The sequence below is a fragment of the Heptranchias perlo genome, chromosome 28, assembly GCF_035084215.1.
Source record: "Heptranchias perlo isolate sHepPer1 chromosome 28, sHepPer1.hap1, whole genome shotgun sequence".
In the NCBI taxonomy this organism is placed as follows: domain Eukaryota; kingdom Metazoa; phylum Chordata; class Chondrichthyes; order Hexanchiformes; family Hexanchidae; genus Heptranchias; species Heptranchias perlo.
In genome coordinates, this window is record NC_090352.1 from 7,027,275 (window position 1) to 7,045,035 (window position 17,761).

Consider the following 17,761-nt stretch of genomic DNA (forward strand, 5'->3'; position numbering starts at 1 on the left):
CATACTCCCAACACCACTGTCCAGGTCATAAATGAAGACTGTGAAGAGTAGCGGGCCCAGGGCCGATCCCTGGGGGACATCACTAGTAACATGTCTTCAGGCTGAACCACATCCGTTAACCACAACTTTTTGGCTGCGGGATTGGAGCCAATTCCTAATCCAGCTTGCCAAATTTCTACTGATATCACAAGATTCTCCGACTCTATTGAACTATTAAAGATACGGGCAAGGGGCTCACAGAGCACCTGCCCCATCTCTTTAATCACCCTTGGATGAATATTATCTGGACCTGGAGCCCTGTCAATTTTGAGCTTTCCTAACCTATCCAAGAGGACATTACTGTCTATTTTAATATTAATAATGCTATTCAATGCTAATCATCTGGAACATAAGCATCATCTATAGTCTGATGCAAAATAGTCATTTAACAACTCTGCCATAGCCTGAGAATCAGTTTGAATCTGCCTGACAGTACCCTTTAGTGGCCGTATACGGTTCTTTATGGCCCTCTGACTACTGACATAGCTTAAAAAAAAGCTTTTGCTATTACTGCCACAATTACGCACCATCTTCTTTTCCAGAGATCTTTTGGCTGTTCGAATGGCTGTTTTAGTCTTCCTTAATTGCATGCGATACTTTTCCCTATTCTCCTGCGAGTTAAATGCCTTAAGTGTGTGGAACGCCTAATGTTTCGTTCGAATTTGACTTTGTACATTCCTCGTCAACTGTAATGGTTTTGTTTTACCATGTGCCCTTCTTTTAACCATTGGGACATATATGGCTTCATTCTGTTTGAGATGGTTTTAAATAGAACCCATTTGTCCTCAGTACTTGATTGCCTATCTAGTAGGGTTGCCCAGTCAACTCTTGCCATTTTTGGAAAGTTAGCCCTCTTAAAATCTGGGACCAGCATTAGATTGGCTGTAGCCTTAGATTGGACAATAAGATTAAACCTAATTATATTATGATCAGGGCTGGCCAGGTGTTCCCCCACAGGCAGGGTTGACACTTGATGCATATTTAGTAAAGGCCACTTAACCTGTCGAAGCTCAGCTCTATAATATGCTGGCTCCCTCATTATAGCATCTATTTGCATTCTGAACGTCCCTAATGTTTTTATTTCTGCTATCTCAGCTAGTAGATTCTGCAGCTTTCTGTTATCCAATTGGTTGTAGAGGTTTATACAGCACATAATGCCAACCCCATGTGAGTAAAGTGCGCTCCAAAGTTGGATTAATAGTGCCTGACTTGGGCAGCAGTGATGTATGGGAGAAGTCCATCACTTGTGAAATGAGCCCCATATCTGATTGTTACACATAAGTTACTGTGTAAATTTGATACCATCACCCTGTCAGAACAGAATTGTAATGTGATAAATTTTGCCTTCCTGTTTGTTCCTGCTGGATGGCTTTTTAATATTCATGCTATGAAGTGATTGGAACCAAATGATCTTATCCAGTTTTAATCACCTTTGATCAGATGTGACCTGATGTCATTTATGTACTTCACTGCTCCCTGCCTAATAGCCTCCATCCCTTTCCCGATTTCTGGGAAGATCAGCTGTTCTGAAACATCCATCACAGGGAAATTCATTATTTTGCATTTTAGACATAAGTGTAGAGTAATGTAGGTTAGACATAGATTTTGGGCCCATTAATGACATGGGCCCAAAATTCTTTTAATGTCTCTTTTTCTTTTATAACAATGTGCTAACAAAATCAGGATCACGCATATCATAACATATCACTTTAGGCTGTTGAGTACAGGGAAAACTAGTGTTTTCCTGTGTTTTTTCTCATTAAGAAGAATTTAGGGCTCATTGTGTCTGAGTGTGGTATCGCTACAAACATCCCTGTTGGGTGCATTTACATGATAACCGTGGCGGTTTCACTTTGCACCAATGCTGCAGTAGCAGTATGAATGCAACCTGTATCCAGAGCACAAGGGCTGACCTGACAGTAAAGCAAAGTGGAGTGAGACTTCATAGATGCATTTAAGGGGAAGCTAGATAAACACGAGGGAGAAAGGAATAGAACGGTATGCTGATAGGGTTAAATGAAGAGGGCGGGAAGAGGCTCGTGTGGAGCACAAACACTGGCATGGACCAGTTGGGCCGAATGGCCTGTTTCTTTGCTGTAAATTCTATGTAATTCTATGACGCTTCCTGTAGAACAGTTTTTTTTCTCAGCTTCACTTTTTAGAGCCAGTTGACTATCATTCATTACAGGACCATTAATGCCCTGACATAAGAAATAGGAGCAGGAGTGGGCCATACGGCCCCTCGAGCCTGCTCCACCATAAGGCTGAGGCATCTCGTTCTCCTTGTTTGATACTATTGAATAACTGATTTATTTTCTTTCATTTCCTGCGTAGTATGTTGGCTTTTGCTAAGCTTGTGACCTTCAATTTAATTTGTTTCCCTTAATTTTGTCCCCACCTCACCTGAAGGCGCTGAGTCACAGTAGGTATAGTCTCAAAGGCATTGGCATCCCTTTTTTACCTTGTCGAAGTGTTGTTATAAAGGTTGAGCCGAGACGGTGATTGTCAGCGGACAACTCAGCTATGAAGGGCATCACAGCTCAATCCGATCCTACCTTCACACAGTCAATACACTTGCACTTTCCAATAGGGGTCACTGGGTGGAGGTCAATGAACCTTGAGCGAGAAATCTGGACTAATTTTAACTCTTGCTAGCCCAGAAGTGCGGAGGTCAATTGAAATGCCACTATCGCCACTGGATGAGATCAGCTGACTTGGGGAGACCTGACATTTGGTTAGGTTATTCAATAGCATCAAACGAGCAGAATGAGAATTCTGTTCCTGTATGGCTCAGCACCTCGACATGCTTCATGGAACCTACTGGGACTCTTCTAAAGCAGGTCAAAATGACTAATCTTCAGCAGCCTAAGATTTGGGTGCATTTGTGCCTGACTAAACAATGCAACTTGTTGCTAGATATGCTGAGCACCCTGGGGAATGTAAATATTCTACAGCCTTCAGATGTAATGATGGAATTTCACATGAATGTCCTATTTCATCGGTTCGCTTTCTTGGAGATTGAATTTGGGATTTTTTCAAATCTGAACTCCATCACGTTTTGGAATATTGGTGCAGATGTGCTGTTTGCAATTTTAAAAGGCTTGATGAAAGACTTGTGGAGGAATCAATTCCAGTAGAATCTTCCAGTCCACTGCTGTATGTGTGTCTCTATCCAAGAAGTGAACACACACAGTCAGTGCATTGATCTGAATTCAATTAATTAAGATTAGCTATTTCCAAACATTGAGCTTCTTGAAATCTTTTTGTTCTGTAGTTTTTTCCCCAAATGACCATAGTCATCTTCATGATTCTTGTCAGTTCCGTTGACTGGCCTGCTGGAAAAGTGTGTGCATGTGGAATCTAAGGAGGACTGCCCTCCGCCTCTCCCTCCGTTTCTGATTATTTCCTCCCTGACTCTCATTGACTGAATGCTTGGCTTGACTATGGAGTCCCAAAACTAGATTGTATGTGGCCTATAATTCTCCCCCTCAACCCGCCAGAAACAGTTTTGAGTAAATGAGTGAAAACTCATTTCAGTCTGAAATAGATTTCCATTTTTCTCCAAGATTGGTTTGAGGTAGATTGAAATTGGTCAGGATGTAGAAGCTCATTAATTAGCTCATGAATGCATTCCTCCCTTCACCTCTTGCTGTTTATACCCTCTTGCTGTTTATACCCTCTTGCTGTTTATACCCTCTTGCTGTTTATACCCTCTTGCTGTTTATACCCTCTTGCTGTTTATACCCTCTTGCTGTTTATACCCTCTTGCTGTTTATACCCTCTTGCTGTTTATACCCTCTTGCTGTTTATACCCTCTTGCTGTTTATACCCTCTTGCTGTTTATACCCTCTGCTTCCACTGACACTGACGCTGTGTATTCTATATCTTTCAGCTTGGTGGAGATCTTGGAGGACCTACTGGTGGGAGTCCAGCAGTGAGTTTTTCTCCTAAAGTTGCAGTTGTATCACAATTAAAGTTTGTGAGGGTTTGTTTTGTTGTTACAATTTTCCCTCTTGAAGGTGCTGACTTGCTGCAGTATGATTCCATGAGCACCTCCACTCCCACTCCACCGGTAGTTTGCCCTAGTGTCCAGTCTCCGTGTGTGAGCCCAGGCAGTGAGTGTCGGCAGGCTATTTACTATGAACGTTATCACAGTGGAGACTAATCCTGTATTACCTGGTGTCGATACGCATGCACTTTCAACAGGGGTCACTGGATAGTAAACAGGAGTGGGAATCTTGTCTGATACTCTTTTTTCTCTCTTTCTCTTTCTCGCTCTCTTTTTCTCACTCTCTTTTCTCCCCCCCCCCCCCCCCCCTCCCCTCCCAAAAACCCTGTTTCTTCCTACATCCTTGGATGAGGAAGGGCAGCAACTTCAGAACTTGGGCAGGTTAGAAGCAGCAGCATTGATGGCCACTGTGTCTCGAGCTTAGGAAATGATGCTGGAGATGATGGCATGTGTTATCAGGGATTTTGCAATACTTGTTCTCAAAAGGCATGTCAACTTTGTTAAAGGGCTGTTACGGATTGTTCTGACTGCAAGCTCCTCTCCTAGGATTGAGCCACATTGAATGGGCTGAGCCGATCAATGGAAAGCATTCAACTTCAGCCCCTCTGGGCAAATATATCCTGTGCACATCCTAGCAGATGTTTTCAAATTGGTGTTGACCTATTCACCCCTTTCACCCATGATGGGGCACGATGTGGCAAGACCCAACAAGGGGAAAGGAATAAATTACTTTAAGTATTAATTCATATTCATATATAATAAAAATCTTCCTGATGAACTATTCCAAGTGAGTTGGATGGAAATGCAATGTAGCCTAATAGCATGGAATACTGCCATAAGTGCAAAGGTATGCAAATAAAAATGTCTATTTAAAAATGTTCTAGTCCAACCAATCTGTTCTAATTGATCACCTGCTCATTTTTGATCCAACAGTGTTGGACCAGGTGGTGTAATAGAGTATTGGTGGACAACTTTGCTTGCTTTGTACAAAAGTGCTGCTGTGTTAAAATTTTCTTATACCTCAATTCATTCTTGTTGCAGGTTGGTCAAAGCTTTATACCTTCATCAGTGCCAGCTACATTTGGCCCATCGCCAACTCCTGCTGTGTCGAGCAGTGGCCTGAGTGATCTGTTTGAGCTATCAACTGGAATTGGAATGGCAGCTGGGGGCTATGTGGCACCAAAAGCTGTAAGTGACAATTACTGATCTTATGGCAAAAAGAAAAATGGAGGCACTACACCAACTTTATGGGTTGTGTCAGATAGGGGTTGATGCTCACATTTTGGGAGATAATTGGCTTTCTAACTTATCTGGAAACTATTCTGAGTGAATTATTTTCTTTTAAATGATGTTAGTCTCCATTCCTGTAATAGCTCCTGTTGCCTGGTAGATTACAGTAGGTGTGCTACTCTGTTAAATGCTGGCTTGCTAGTACACTGCATCTTCCTTTGCTACATTTCCTTATATACGGTATTATGCCACTATGGCAGTGCATTATTTCTCCATAAAACCCCTCTTTTTGTGCTCGGACCCCCTTTGTACCATAATCAATCCTATGCATCTCTAAAAGTGTTGCACCTGGTGCACTTCTCTGTCTGTCACTCTTGAGGTGTCACTACTTTTTTTAAAAAAGCCTGTTTGAACTCTAATCGACCTGAGTGTCTCCCAAGACCTATCTGCCTCTAATTGACCTAACAAAGGCTTCCAATGAATTTTAGGGGTCACATTTCCAATGAAGTAAAATTGAAAGTAAACAAGGTCACCTGCTAATACCAGTTGGCCTCTTAACTGACCTGAGCAAGGCAGAGCAATTAGACCTTGTGGCCTTAAAGGAACACACTGAGTTACATACAGCTACATTTTAATAGCAGAATAATACCTTTCGCATTACATGGTACAGTGCTCTCCTTATAATAACTTTGTATTCTCTTACCTACTGTGCACCACGAGATCTGCCAGCTATATATTAAAAATAAAAGTTTTGAGATGTCTGTTGCACTTTTCTTTGTCACACCATGTTTTTTTTAAACAGAGGAAGAAAGCCAGTAATTTTCTGCTGGTGTTATTCTGACCTATAATTGACCTGCAGATCTGCTAAAGAGCAAGTAGCCTCTAATTGACCTCAGGAAGTGACAGCAATTAGACCTCCTGGCCTTCTGGCAACACAACTCCATCTTGGCAGCAGAATAATACATGTGCATTACACGGTAGAACACTCCTGTCCACATCAGTGTGTTCTTCAACTTATTGTGAGCAATGCTGCAGGAGACAGAAGCAAACAGTAATACAGCACAAAAGTAGGCCATTTGGCCCATCATACCTGTGCCGCTTTTTGAAAGAGCTATCCAATTAGTCCCATTCCCCTATAGCCCTGCAAATTTTCTCCCCTTCAAGTATTTATCCAATTCCCTTTTAAAAGTTACTGCATCTGCTTCCACCATCCTTTCAGGCAGTGCATTCCAGATCATAACTCATGTGTAAAAAAACATTTCTCCTCATCTCACCTTCGGTTCTTTTCCAGTTATCTTAAATCTGTGTCCTGTGGTTACCCGACCCTTCTGCCACTGGAAACAGTTTCCCATTTACTCTGCCAAAATCCTTCTTGATTTTGAACACCTCTATTAAATCTCCCCTTAACCTTCTCTGTTCTAAGGAAAACAATTCAAGCTTCTCTAGTGTCTCCACGCAATTGAAGCCTCACATTCCTGGTACCATTTTAGTAAATGCCCTCTGCACTCTCTCTAAGGCCTTGACATCCTTCCTAAAGTGTGGTGCCCAGAATTGGACACAACATTCCAGCTGAGGCCTAACCAGTGTTTTATAAAGGTTTAGCATAACTTCCTTGCTTTTGTACTCTATACCTCTGTTTATAAAGCCAAGAATCCCGTATGCTTTTTTAACAGCCTTCTCAACTTGTCCTGCCACCTTCAAAGATTTGTGTATGTACATCCCCAGGTCTCTCTGTTCCTGAACCCCCTTAAAAATTGTACCATTGAGTTGTTATAGCCTCTCCTCATTCTTCCTACCAAAATGCATCACTTCACATTTCTCTGCATTAAATTTCATCTGCCATGTGTCTTCCCATTTCACCAGTCTGTCTATGTCCTCTTGAAGTCTGTTACTATCCTCCTCACTCTTTACTGCATTTCTGATTTTTGTTTGATCTGCACACTTTGAAATTATTCCCTATATATCCATGTCCAGGTCATCAATATATATCAAAAAGAGCAGTGGTCCTAATACGGACCCCTGGGGGACACCACTGTATACTTCCCTTCAGTCTGAAAAACAACCGACCACTACTCTGCTTTCTGTCCCTTAGCCAATTTTGTATCCACGCTGCTGCTGCCCCTTTAAACCCATGGGCTTCAAGTTTGCTAGCAAGTCTATTATGTGGTACTTTATCAAACGTCCATATACACAATATCAATTGCACTACCCTCATCAACCCTCTCTGTTACTTCATCAAAGAACTCAAATCAAGTTAGTCAAACAACATTTGCCTTTAACAAATCTGTGCTAGCTGTGATTTATCAACCCATATTTTTCCAAGTGACAATTAATTTTGTCTTCGATTATGGTCTCACAAAGTTTCCCCACCGCCGACGTTAGGCTGATTTGGCCTGTAGTTGCCAGGTTTATCCCTCCCCCTTTTAAACTGGGGTGTAACATTTGCAATCCTCCAGATCTGCTCGTATAAATTTCTTCCTGCCACATGGTGTGCAGTTGCGTGGAATAACTCACCTTTAACAGTACTGGTGGGTGCTGGAAGCAGATTCAGTTGTAACTTTCAAAAAGGAATTGGATAAATACTTGAAAAGTAAATAGTTGCAGGGCTAAGGGGTAAGAGTAGGTGAGTGGGACTAATTGGATAGCTCTTTCAAAGAGCCAGCACGGCACGATGGGCTGAATTCAATGAAAGTCGAAGTCTTGAACTTGATAAAACAATATTTGGGTTTGAATGATTGATTGAGCTGCATGAGCTTTACTCTCGCTCTTCCCTCAATGTGACATTAAACAGATTCTGCTTCCTTTCAACAAACTCCCAACTGTGATTTATTCTTTATTTCGATCATAAGCAAAGGCACTCAGAAGTAACCCATGTAAGTCATTTTGTCCTAAAAAAGATTTCAGTGTCTCCCGAGAGAGTGAAATCCTGTCTATTGTGGTGTACTTGTAGAATGAGCTCGATAGATGTGCTCTAGAGGTCAAAGAATCCATGAAAGCTGGAATGTTCACGATCAAATAGTCAGAAAGCAGGATTCAGCATTCAAGGTGCACACCTTAGTGCTGTGATAATCCATCTTTCCAAGGGTAACTAGGTACTAGATCATTACTCTCAATGGTATACAGCATACCTGTTAGTAACCAGTGTTATACAGAAAGTAATTTGCCTCTTGGCATTAACTGGATAATACACAAGATGCAATACGAGTGGTTTGTTCTCCTTAAACCACTTTATACGACACAGAAGATAAGGTTAAGCAAAATTCAGCAGTTTAATTTTTTTTTTGTTCATCTTGACTAAGACCACAGTTATTGAGCAAACAGACATAATGATGTGAAACAGCCCAAAATATTAATAGAGGGGCACACTTTGGGAGTGAGTGATTTGCAAAATAAAATTATGGCAGCGGCCATTAGATCTAGAATCAGGTAAGGAAGCTGGTGGGAGGTTTGCAAGGATAGGCTAAATGGCCCAATGGCCTTCCCCTGCCCAAAATATTACTTTATTACCTGACAGTTTTTTTTTAAAAGTTTTTGATCGAAACAAAACACTGGTCCACTCCAAACACATGTTACCTAGAAATGGTTGTGCCTCACACTCCGTGACTGCCTATGGGGCCATAGAACATTGAATAACTTTGTTGGAAAGTTTCACTCTTATGGTGTCCAGTCATTCCTTTGCCTTTTGTTCTGAGCCCGATTGGATTTTTGAATTATATGCAGAGTAATTTTCCCTAATCTATTTAATGATCTTGAATTACTTTGTATTATTTGGATTTTAAAAAAATGTATAAAGAATAGTGATTTTTGTGCAACTCACTATTGAAAAATCCAGTATTCTCCGAGGACCTGAAATTACATAGTCCTGACCTATGAAATTATACTTCATGCAACCCTCCTTTATGCTTTGTGTTTGTGCAAATTAACATCTGTGAAATGATAGGTTGCTAGAAAGTTTAACATAGTTACAGATTCTACAGTAAGAGGGCAAAAAGTCAGTTCAGATATAACTGCTTTATGCAGAGGGTGGTGAATGTATGGAATTGACTGCCCCAGGGACGCAGTAGGGGCTGATTGTATCAGCAAATTCAGGAGAGAGTTGGATACATATCTGGAGAAAAAGAGGGGTACGAGAGGTATTGAGATATATATTTCCTAGGCACTGGGACTGACCGGATGGACTGCAATGGTCTTTACCGGTTCTAGATAACTTCATATCCTATTTTGGCCTCTCCATTTTGAATAGCGCTGTAGTGCAGTACATTTCCTCGTTGGCTGCATCCCCAAACGTGTGTCCCATTGGTGGCAAGCGCTCAGTCCTAGTTGCCTCATCTGCTTAGTGTTCTTCACAGCTGGTCAAAGGTATCCTTATCTAGGGAAAGCTGAACATGTGTGCATCTAGCACTCATTCTGGTTCATGATTGCTTAGGCAATTTTGGATGTGAACTACCATTTGGTTAGAACATTACCCTGTTACCTTTGAGGTAAAGTGGAAATCCTTCCCATACCTTCCACTGTTTTAGCCATGACTCAGTGGTAGTATTGTCGCCTCTGAGTCAAGAGGTTGTGGGTTCAAGTCCCACTCCAGAGAATTAAGCACAAAATCTAGGCTGACACTCTAGAGCAGTACTGAGGGAGAGCTGCACTGTCGGAGGTGCAGTCTTTCGGATGAAAGACTGCACCTCCGACAGGTGGGCATAACAGATCCCATTTGAAGAAAAGCACGGGAGTTCTGCCCGGTGTCCGGGCGAATATTTACCCCTCAACTAACATCACTAAAATAACATTGCTGTTTGTGGGACCTTGCTGTGTGCAAATTAGCTGACTACATGTCAAAAGTACTTCATTGGCTGCAAAGCACTTTGGGATGCCCTGAGGTCATGAAAGGCGCTATATGAATGCAAGTTTTTCTTAGACTAGATAAAAGTTAGCTGTGTCCAGATAGCTATTGAGGATTGGAAGTGAAATTTGTAAGTTTGATTCAGCCTCAACCCACTACCCATAGGCACAAATCCATAACATGGAACAACCTATAATTTTGCACTAATTGGAAGGCTCACTCAACCATGCCATAAAGATAATTGCAATGGGAGCACTGGGTCAAGTAATTGAATATGAAGAGGGAACATGGTTGATACATATTCACCCTGCAAAGATGGAATACAGTTTTTAAGCTGTGTGTGAAATTTTCACTTTGCCATTGGGTGAGAGCAGTGTATGTTGAGGCTGAGAAGTTCTAAAGTGGGCAAAATGCAATCTAGATTGCAATCTAAATTTAAACCAAACTTACATACCAGGTTGCAAAATTTATTCTAGTGATCTCATTCAAAAGTAGCACAATGTGGACAGGTGAGCACACTTAATACCATGTTTGGTGTGGACAGGTGAGTGCACTAATGCCATGCTGGGTATGGACAGGTGAGCGCACTAATGCCATGCTGGGTATGGACAGGGGAGCGCGCTCATGCCACGCTGGGTGTGGACAGGGGAGCGCGCTCATGCCACGCTGGGTGTGGACAGGCGAGCGCGCTCATGTCACGCTGGGTGTGGACAGGCGAGCGCGCTCATGTCACGCTGGGTGTGGACAGGCGAGCGCGCTCATGTCACGCTGGGTGTGGACAGGCGAGCGCGCTCATGTCACGCTGGGTGTGGACAGGCGAGCGCGCTCATGTCACGCTGGGTGTGGACAGGCGAGCGCGCTCATGTCACGCTGGGTGTGGACAGGCGAGCGCGCTCATGTCACGCTGGGTGTGGACAGGCGAGCGCGCTCATGTCACGCTGGGTGTGGACAGGCGAGCGCGCTCATGTCACGCTGGGTGTGGACAGGCGAGCGCGCTCATGTCACGCTGGGTGTGGACAGGCGAGCGCGCTCATGTCACGCTGGGTGTGGACAGGCGAGCGCGCTCATGTCACGCTGGGTGTGGACAGGCGAGCGCGCTCATGTCACGCTGGGTGTGGACAGGCGAGCGCGCTCATGTCACGCTGGGTGTGGACAGGCGAGCGCGCTCATGTCACGCTGGGTGTGGACAGGCGAGCGCGCTCATGTCACGCTGGGTGTGGACAGGCGAGCGCGCTCATGTCACGCTGGGTGTGGACAGGCGAGCGCGCTAATGTCACGCTGGGTGTGGACAGGTGAGCGCGCTAATGTCATGCTTGATGAGCCTGTTGGCATCCTCATTGTCCTCGTGTGGGACCTAAACTTCCTTTTTTTTCCAGGTATGGTTACCTGCGGTGAAGGCCAAAGGCTTGGAGATTGTTGGCACCTTTTCTCGAAGGCAGGGTCACATCTATATGGACATGACCTTCACAAACAAGGCCTTACAGCACATGAATGACTTTGCCATTCAGTTCAATAAGAATAGGTAAGAATCAACAAACCTTAGTGAACTGTAATCAAAAGAAAAGTAATGTTGAATCAATTGTTTAAAAAGAAAATCTACTTCTATTGCCTGTTTTTGCCCTTATTGTATTGTCTTCTCCTGACTCACTATGATTTGGGTCAGCAGGCATTGGCCATACTCCAGTACATTGCTCAATGCACCATTCTTCACGTGTGAGCCTAGAGAATGACTGTCAACTGGCTATTCCACCATGTTCCATGTTGGGTATCACCAATCCAGTCCTTGCCCACTGTTCCCACGCACACTTTCCAACAGGAGCCAGTAGGTAGCAATCAAGAGTAAGAACCATAGCAGGACCCCCCCCCACCTCCCAGTCCAGGAGAACTGACCCCAATTACTGTCTCCCAAATGCTGCCCTGACTTAAATCAGCTAACTTGAAACAAGCCAGAGATCAAACCTGATACCTTCTCACCTGTAAGAACATTCATTTTACATTAACAGTCAGCGCCCATGTTCCAGCCATTTTAAACATTCCCAAGTTAATTATAAATACTGTATTAGTCGTAAGTAAATGCAGGCAGTCCTCCAATTTTCATTGGACTGATTTGTTTTTTAACCAGTACATACTTCAGAAGCTCAGTGGTGATTCATCCCTTTATCATCTAATGAAGAGCTGAGGCTAAATGGAAAAATGTCACATTAATAATCTGCTTTGCTCCTTGAAATGTAATTTTCAAACTAATGGCTTCTTACTTCATGTAATGGTGTGCCAGTGTAATACATTCTCTTCATGGTACTCAGCTGGGCAGACTATGATGACCCTCATTCTGCTCTGAGTTAGCTGATCTCAGCCAGAGTAAGAGCTTTGCCATTGGTTTCAGCACTCCTAGCGTGGGAAGAGTTATAAGCGTGAGATTCCATTCTTGATCACTTTCCAGTAACTCCTGCTGGAAGTCAAGCGTGTGGACGTTTGTTGAGAACTTGGACTTGGCAGTGATTTCCACCTTCCCCTTCCCCCACATCCCCAGCGGTTAGTTTATCCACTGACATTCTCTGTCTAAGCTAACATATGAAGAATGGCCCCTTCAGCGAAGAATCGGAAGTTTGTTGGTACCTGTGGAATTGCACGGTCAGCATGTGGCTCTTGTAAGAGGGAGACAGGTGGCACGATGAATTTGATCATTTTTTTCATCTCTGGTTCAAATTTGCTATAGGCTGATGAGAGGTGATGGGCAGATTCTTTGCAACGGATAGTAACTGCAATTCCAGCACTAGAAAGACTGCATTAAATTTACACACTTCCTGTGAAAGGCCACAGGATGGCTGGTGTGAGACGTGGAAATTGGACTGGTGCAGTAGAGGGTGTTCTTCTGAGATTGAGGTTAAGATACTGGAGCAGAGTAGAGGGAGCTTTAGTTTGCATTTGACGTATTATACCTGCCCTGGCAGTGTTTGATGTTGGCTCTAGGTGCAAAATGTGGAAAATGTTCCATTGTCCGGCACTGATGCTCCTTAAACATTAACTGTTCAAATATGGTTAATGTGTTTCTAGCGGAAGTGTCTTGGCAGCAGAGGTTAGAGCTCCTCAGTTAGGATCTCCTAGATGTGTGCGATTTTGGCATGGTTGCTACAGTGTGTGAAGGATGTCCAAATGAAAGATTGCTTGCCTCGTAGGGTCGTCGTTCTTGAAACGATGCCCATCTTTCATACAGCAAGACCCTTTCCACCATCCCCTCAGGCCTTGTATTTGTTTAGTTAGAAATTTTATGATGAAACTTTTAGAGCTTAGCTTCAGATCAAGGATAAACTAATACCATTCGCAGGCCCTGGAACTCCTTGCAAAGCTGGAGCAGGAGTTCAGATGTGCAGTTGCGCAGAATAATGTCATGTTGCAAATTTTATGGGCATGTTTTGCATGTCATTTCCCAAGATCCAATCAAGCATGGAAAAGTGCCTAGTGGAAAAATACAAATCATTCGAAGGCTCAAATCCCTACAGGGTACACAATTTATCTAAATTATTTTAAGATGCAAGAAAGAGGTGTAAACTATATAGAACTCATTTCAGTCAGACAAATAAAATGGGAATCGTATCGGAATCCACTGCTTCATCATTTGATTAATTATCTTAGTTCAGCTCACGTGGTTTCACGCTTTGTCTGTGATGTCTGATTTATCAATTTTTAGTCAGTGGGCCCGGAGAAAGAAACAGCATTTTTCAAAGTAAAACAGTTTGGTTGGCTGACATTTGACAGTGCCTTGTCCATCGTGCTCTGTAAGACTTCATGGACTGTGAATTTGTTAACCCTCTAAGGACGTATGTTGTCTCATTTCTCTTGCCGTGATTCAGCTGTGACTACCTCTCGTCACAGGCCATTTATAAAATAAAATGCTGTTTGACACTTACGTTAATTTCATTCTAAGATTAGAGCTCTTCTCTGAACAACTGTACTGTTTAAATTGAAATCACATTTAAGCACCTCTAGGATATTTATAGTTTTCAGATAAGTGGACTACATTTTAAAAGACGCTCAAGAAATTATCTGTTAGGTGAGCACAAAAGTAGTCATTATTTATTGAATGTTCACTTGACAAGAATTCATGTTGAAATGCTGCTATTTCTTCCCAACAGCAAAATTGCTGGTGTATTTTTAGCAACAGTAGAATTTTTTAAAGCAGATTGCTTCCTAACTTGGTTTTTGTTGTTTTCATATCTTCACACTCTTCCCTTGGAGAATAATATGAAGTAGTGGAAGGATTCACAGGCTGATTAACAGTTTGTCAGGCCGCGATGTGAATGGCCGTAACCATTTTTATACCAGCCCATAGGGTGCTTAGTCTGGGTGGTAGGAGGGTTTTAAGGGCTCCCACAACCCATTCAATGTCGGGGGGGAAGCACCCACACCCACCCGAGGTGAGTATCCTACAGACGTCAACCCAGAATTCAGAGCTAGTGTTCTGGTCTCCCCTCACAGACTGTCTGGAGCGGGGTTCGGACCCTGCACCTTCTGACACCAAAGCAGGAATGCTACCAGTAAGCTGGTTCGCTCCTAAATTAGTGCCAGCCAAGTACTCAGCAATAAGACATGACTGACGGTTCCCGATCTGCACCATAAGATTTAAGAGGATGTCAATCTCCAGGGTGTCAATACAGACACTCGTTGTCTAAGCCTATCACAGATGTCAGCTGAGCACTTCTAACTGTCTGTAGCCTGCCTGAAATGTTTGGTCTAGCATTTAAACTGTCAATTTAGTGTTGGTGCAAAGCAATTTCTTCTATTCACTAATGTCAAACTGGCAATGTAAATCTGGGGCTAATCTGACACTGGAGTGTAGCAGAGTGAGACTGCCTGCTGGGGTTAATCTCATGTCAGTTCAGGTTGATACCACATGGTGTGTGAATCCAGTGCGGTGTGAAACTTGGTTTACAAAGTGCTCAGGACTTCATTACAGCCACTGGACACTTTTTAAACCTACCTGATCTTAATTCATAGAAACACTTGCATAGTGCCTTTCATGACCTCAGGATGTCCCAAAGCGCTGTACAGCCAATGAACTACTTTTGAAGTATAGTCACTATTGTAATGTAGAAAAAGCGGCAGCCAATTTGTGCACAGCAAGGTCCCACAAACAGCAATGTGATAATGACCAGATGATTTGTTTTAGTGATGTTAGTTGAGAGATAAATATTGGCCAAGACACCAGGGAGAACTCCCCTGCTCTTCTTCGCAATAGTGTCATGGGATTGTTTACATCCATCTGAGAGGGCAGACGGGGCCTCGGTTTAACGTCCCATCCAAAAGATTGCTCCGACTGTGCAGCACTCCCTCAGTACTGCACTGAAGTGTCAGCCTGGATTAGGTGCTCCAGTCTCTGAGTGGGACTTGAACCCATTATCCTTCTGACTCAGAGACAAGAGTTCTACCACTGAGCCAAGGCTGACAAATGTTTCTCCTCTCCCTACTCTCTTAAACATGTACATTTCTAACTTTTGGGAGACAATCCTGCCCATAAATGTATCCAGCAAAGCATAGTGAAGATATAACTGAAGATTTTGAAATGTTTTACATAGATTCCCCCCCCCCCCCACACCTCTCCCCGGGAAGGTGCTGACTCTCATTCTGAGGTGCAATTCCATGAGCTCGTTTTCAACCACGTGGAGACTACTTTAATCAGGAAAAAGAACCGAAGCTGGATTTCCTCTCCCTTTCCACTCCCAGGGTACTAGACCAATTGTAGAATTTCTACTACCATCCTAGCTGAGATCAGCTATCTCGGCTTGGACCGGGGATCAGATTCTCTCCTATTCTGGATATTTTGGTTCCGCACTGGCAATGTGTTTATCAGCTGAGCCCTGAATACTAAAAACCAAAGGCTCTTAGTCGTCACAACTGAAATAGTGCTTTTTGTGCAAGGTTTTACTTCAGAGCATTAAACTGTACTGTTATATAGCAGTGATGATCTGTCAAAATGGCTAATACCTCTGCAATGCGTGATTGCAGACAGAGTTATTTTCCCTTAGGGAGACTATTAATGTCAGCCATAGCTATTTGAGTTTAGATATTCAAGTTTGCCCCTGCCAGAATAGTCATGGCTGGCTGCAACATCATTTTTCCTCAAGTAAAAGTTAATGTAAATTGTTCCTTATATGGCAGCAGTAGTTATTTAGAGGCTCAAATAAATTCTTGTTAAATTAATAATTATGGCACAAGAGCAAACATGTTGTACCTCTAATGTATGACTTAGCCCTTTTCATTGAGAGTTTTTTTTTTAGCAAAATAAGTATTACTGAACAATATGTTGTAATCATCTGAAAGAAACTTTGTAGCCAGACATACACTCTGCCCTTTTCAATAGAAATCCTTGTTCATGTATATATTTGCTATTATTTTGTTTTGTGGAAAAGATTGCATAAAGGGGACTCTCTATACAGAATATTGGAAACCAGTTCCCCTCAGTGGTTCAGGAGGTTTAGGTAATGAGTACCTGAGTTGCACGGACCAGGAACATCCCAGTTTCAATCCTTGGTTTGTGCTGAGGTAACATTGGTAGGAGAGCTACAATTGGTTTTGGTGGACCTGGTTTAAGCATTGGTAGGAGAGTTACAATTAGTTTTGGTGGGCCTGGTTTAGGCATTGGTAGGAGAGCTATAATTGGTTTTGGTGGGCCTGGTTTACGGAAAGGCAAATTGGCCACGGTTACCCCACCTGATTACTATCCAGTGGTCTGAGTGGGTGTTGGGTGAGAACATGATTGGGCTCATCTGTGCTGGCATACAGCAGTCAAATAACTTGCCACCGCTCATTGTCCAAGACTATACATGAATAATGGCCAATGGGTAAGGTACCAGAGAATACCTGTGAAACAGTACTCCAACAAAAAGTTAATGTCTTCAGGAGAGGAGAAAACTTGCAAAAGAAAATAAAATAAATGTGTGTGTGCACGCGCATGTGCGGTATTTACACTGATCTTATAGTTGCTTGGTTGTCTTGAATGAGTTGTCATAGTAATATTTTGGGCAGAGAAGACCATTAAGCCTACTCTTCCATTATCTCCCATCAGTTTCCTTATTGTGATTGTTGCACTAATAGCCCTGTAACCCCTTCAGGTGTCAGACCTGGGCTGTTAAGAAAATAGAGAGAGTTTCACTGCATACCATGACATTGTAATGATAGTGTAATTGGAATTGAACCATGTGTCTTATCCCTGATTGTTTGGGATAGCTTTTGTAGTTGCTGGAGATGCAATCAATTCAGCCTAACTTCACGTCACTGTCAAGATCAGTTAAATAGTGGTGTCAAAAATGTAATGTATGAGACTTGCAGGAGTGTATCTGATCTGCCAACCTGGTGGTAGTTGTACTCGAGCAATTGTCAGTTTGGTAGTAGGTGTCTATCTGATGTACACCTGGCAATTTGGTGGATGGCGGTGACTTATTCCAGAACAGTTCAGTGTCGAGTATGGGTGTGATTCCTTGATGGTTACCTGAATCAGAGAGGGCAAGTCATCCTGGACTGCTTTTGTTTCCCCCCCCCCCCCCCCCCCCATACAAAACAGCACTGGTTGAAGCTTAAGTATTGGGTATGTTCCATGGGATGGTAGCTGGCTCAGCAAGACATGAGAGGAAATAGGAAAAAAGGTTGTG

The 17,761-nt window shown here is 42.9% G+C and overlaps 1 protein-coding gene across 3 annotated transcripts in view; it reads left to right on the forward strand.

Annotated features, from left to right (window-relative positions):
* The window catches only part of ap2b1 (adaptor related protein complex 2 subunit beta 1), a 201,366-nt gene that overhangs the window by 84,519 nt on the left and 99,086 nt on the right, over window positions 1-17,761 (forward strand). For 2 of the 3 annotated variants that reach the window (XM_068007982.1, XM_068007981.1), the window contains 3 exons: window positions 3,932-3,973; window positions 5,090-5,236; window positions 11,492-11,637. In XM_068007982.1, coding sequence (XP_067864083.1) covers window positions 3,932-3,973; window positions 5,090-5,236; window positions 11,492-11,637 — 335 coding nt within the window. The remainder of the gene's footprint in view (window positions 1-3,931; window positions 3,974-5,089; window positions 5,237-11,491; window positions 11,638-17,761) is intronic. The other variant, XM_068007983.1, reaches the window with a different exon arrangement.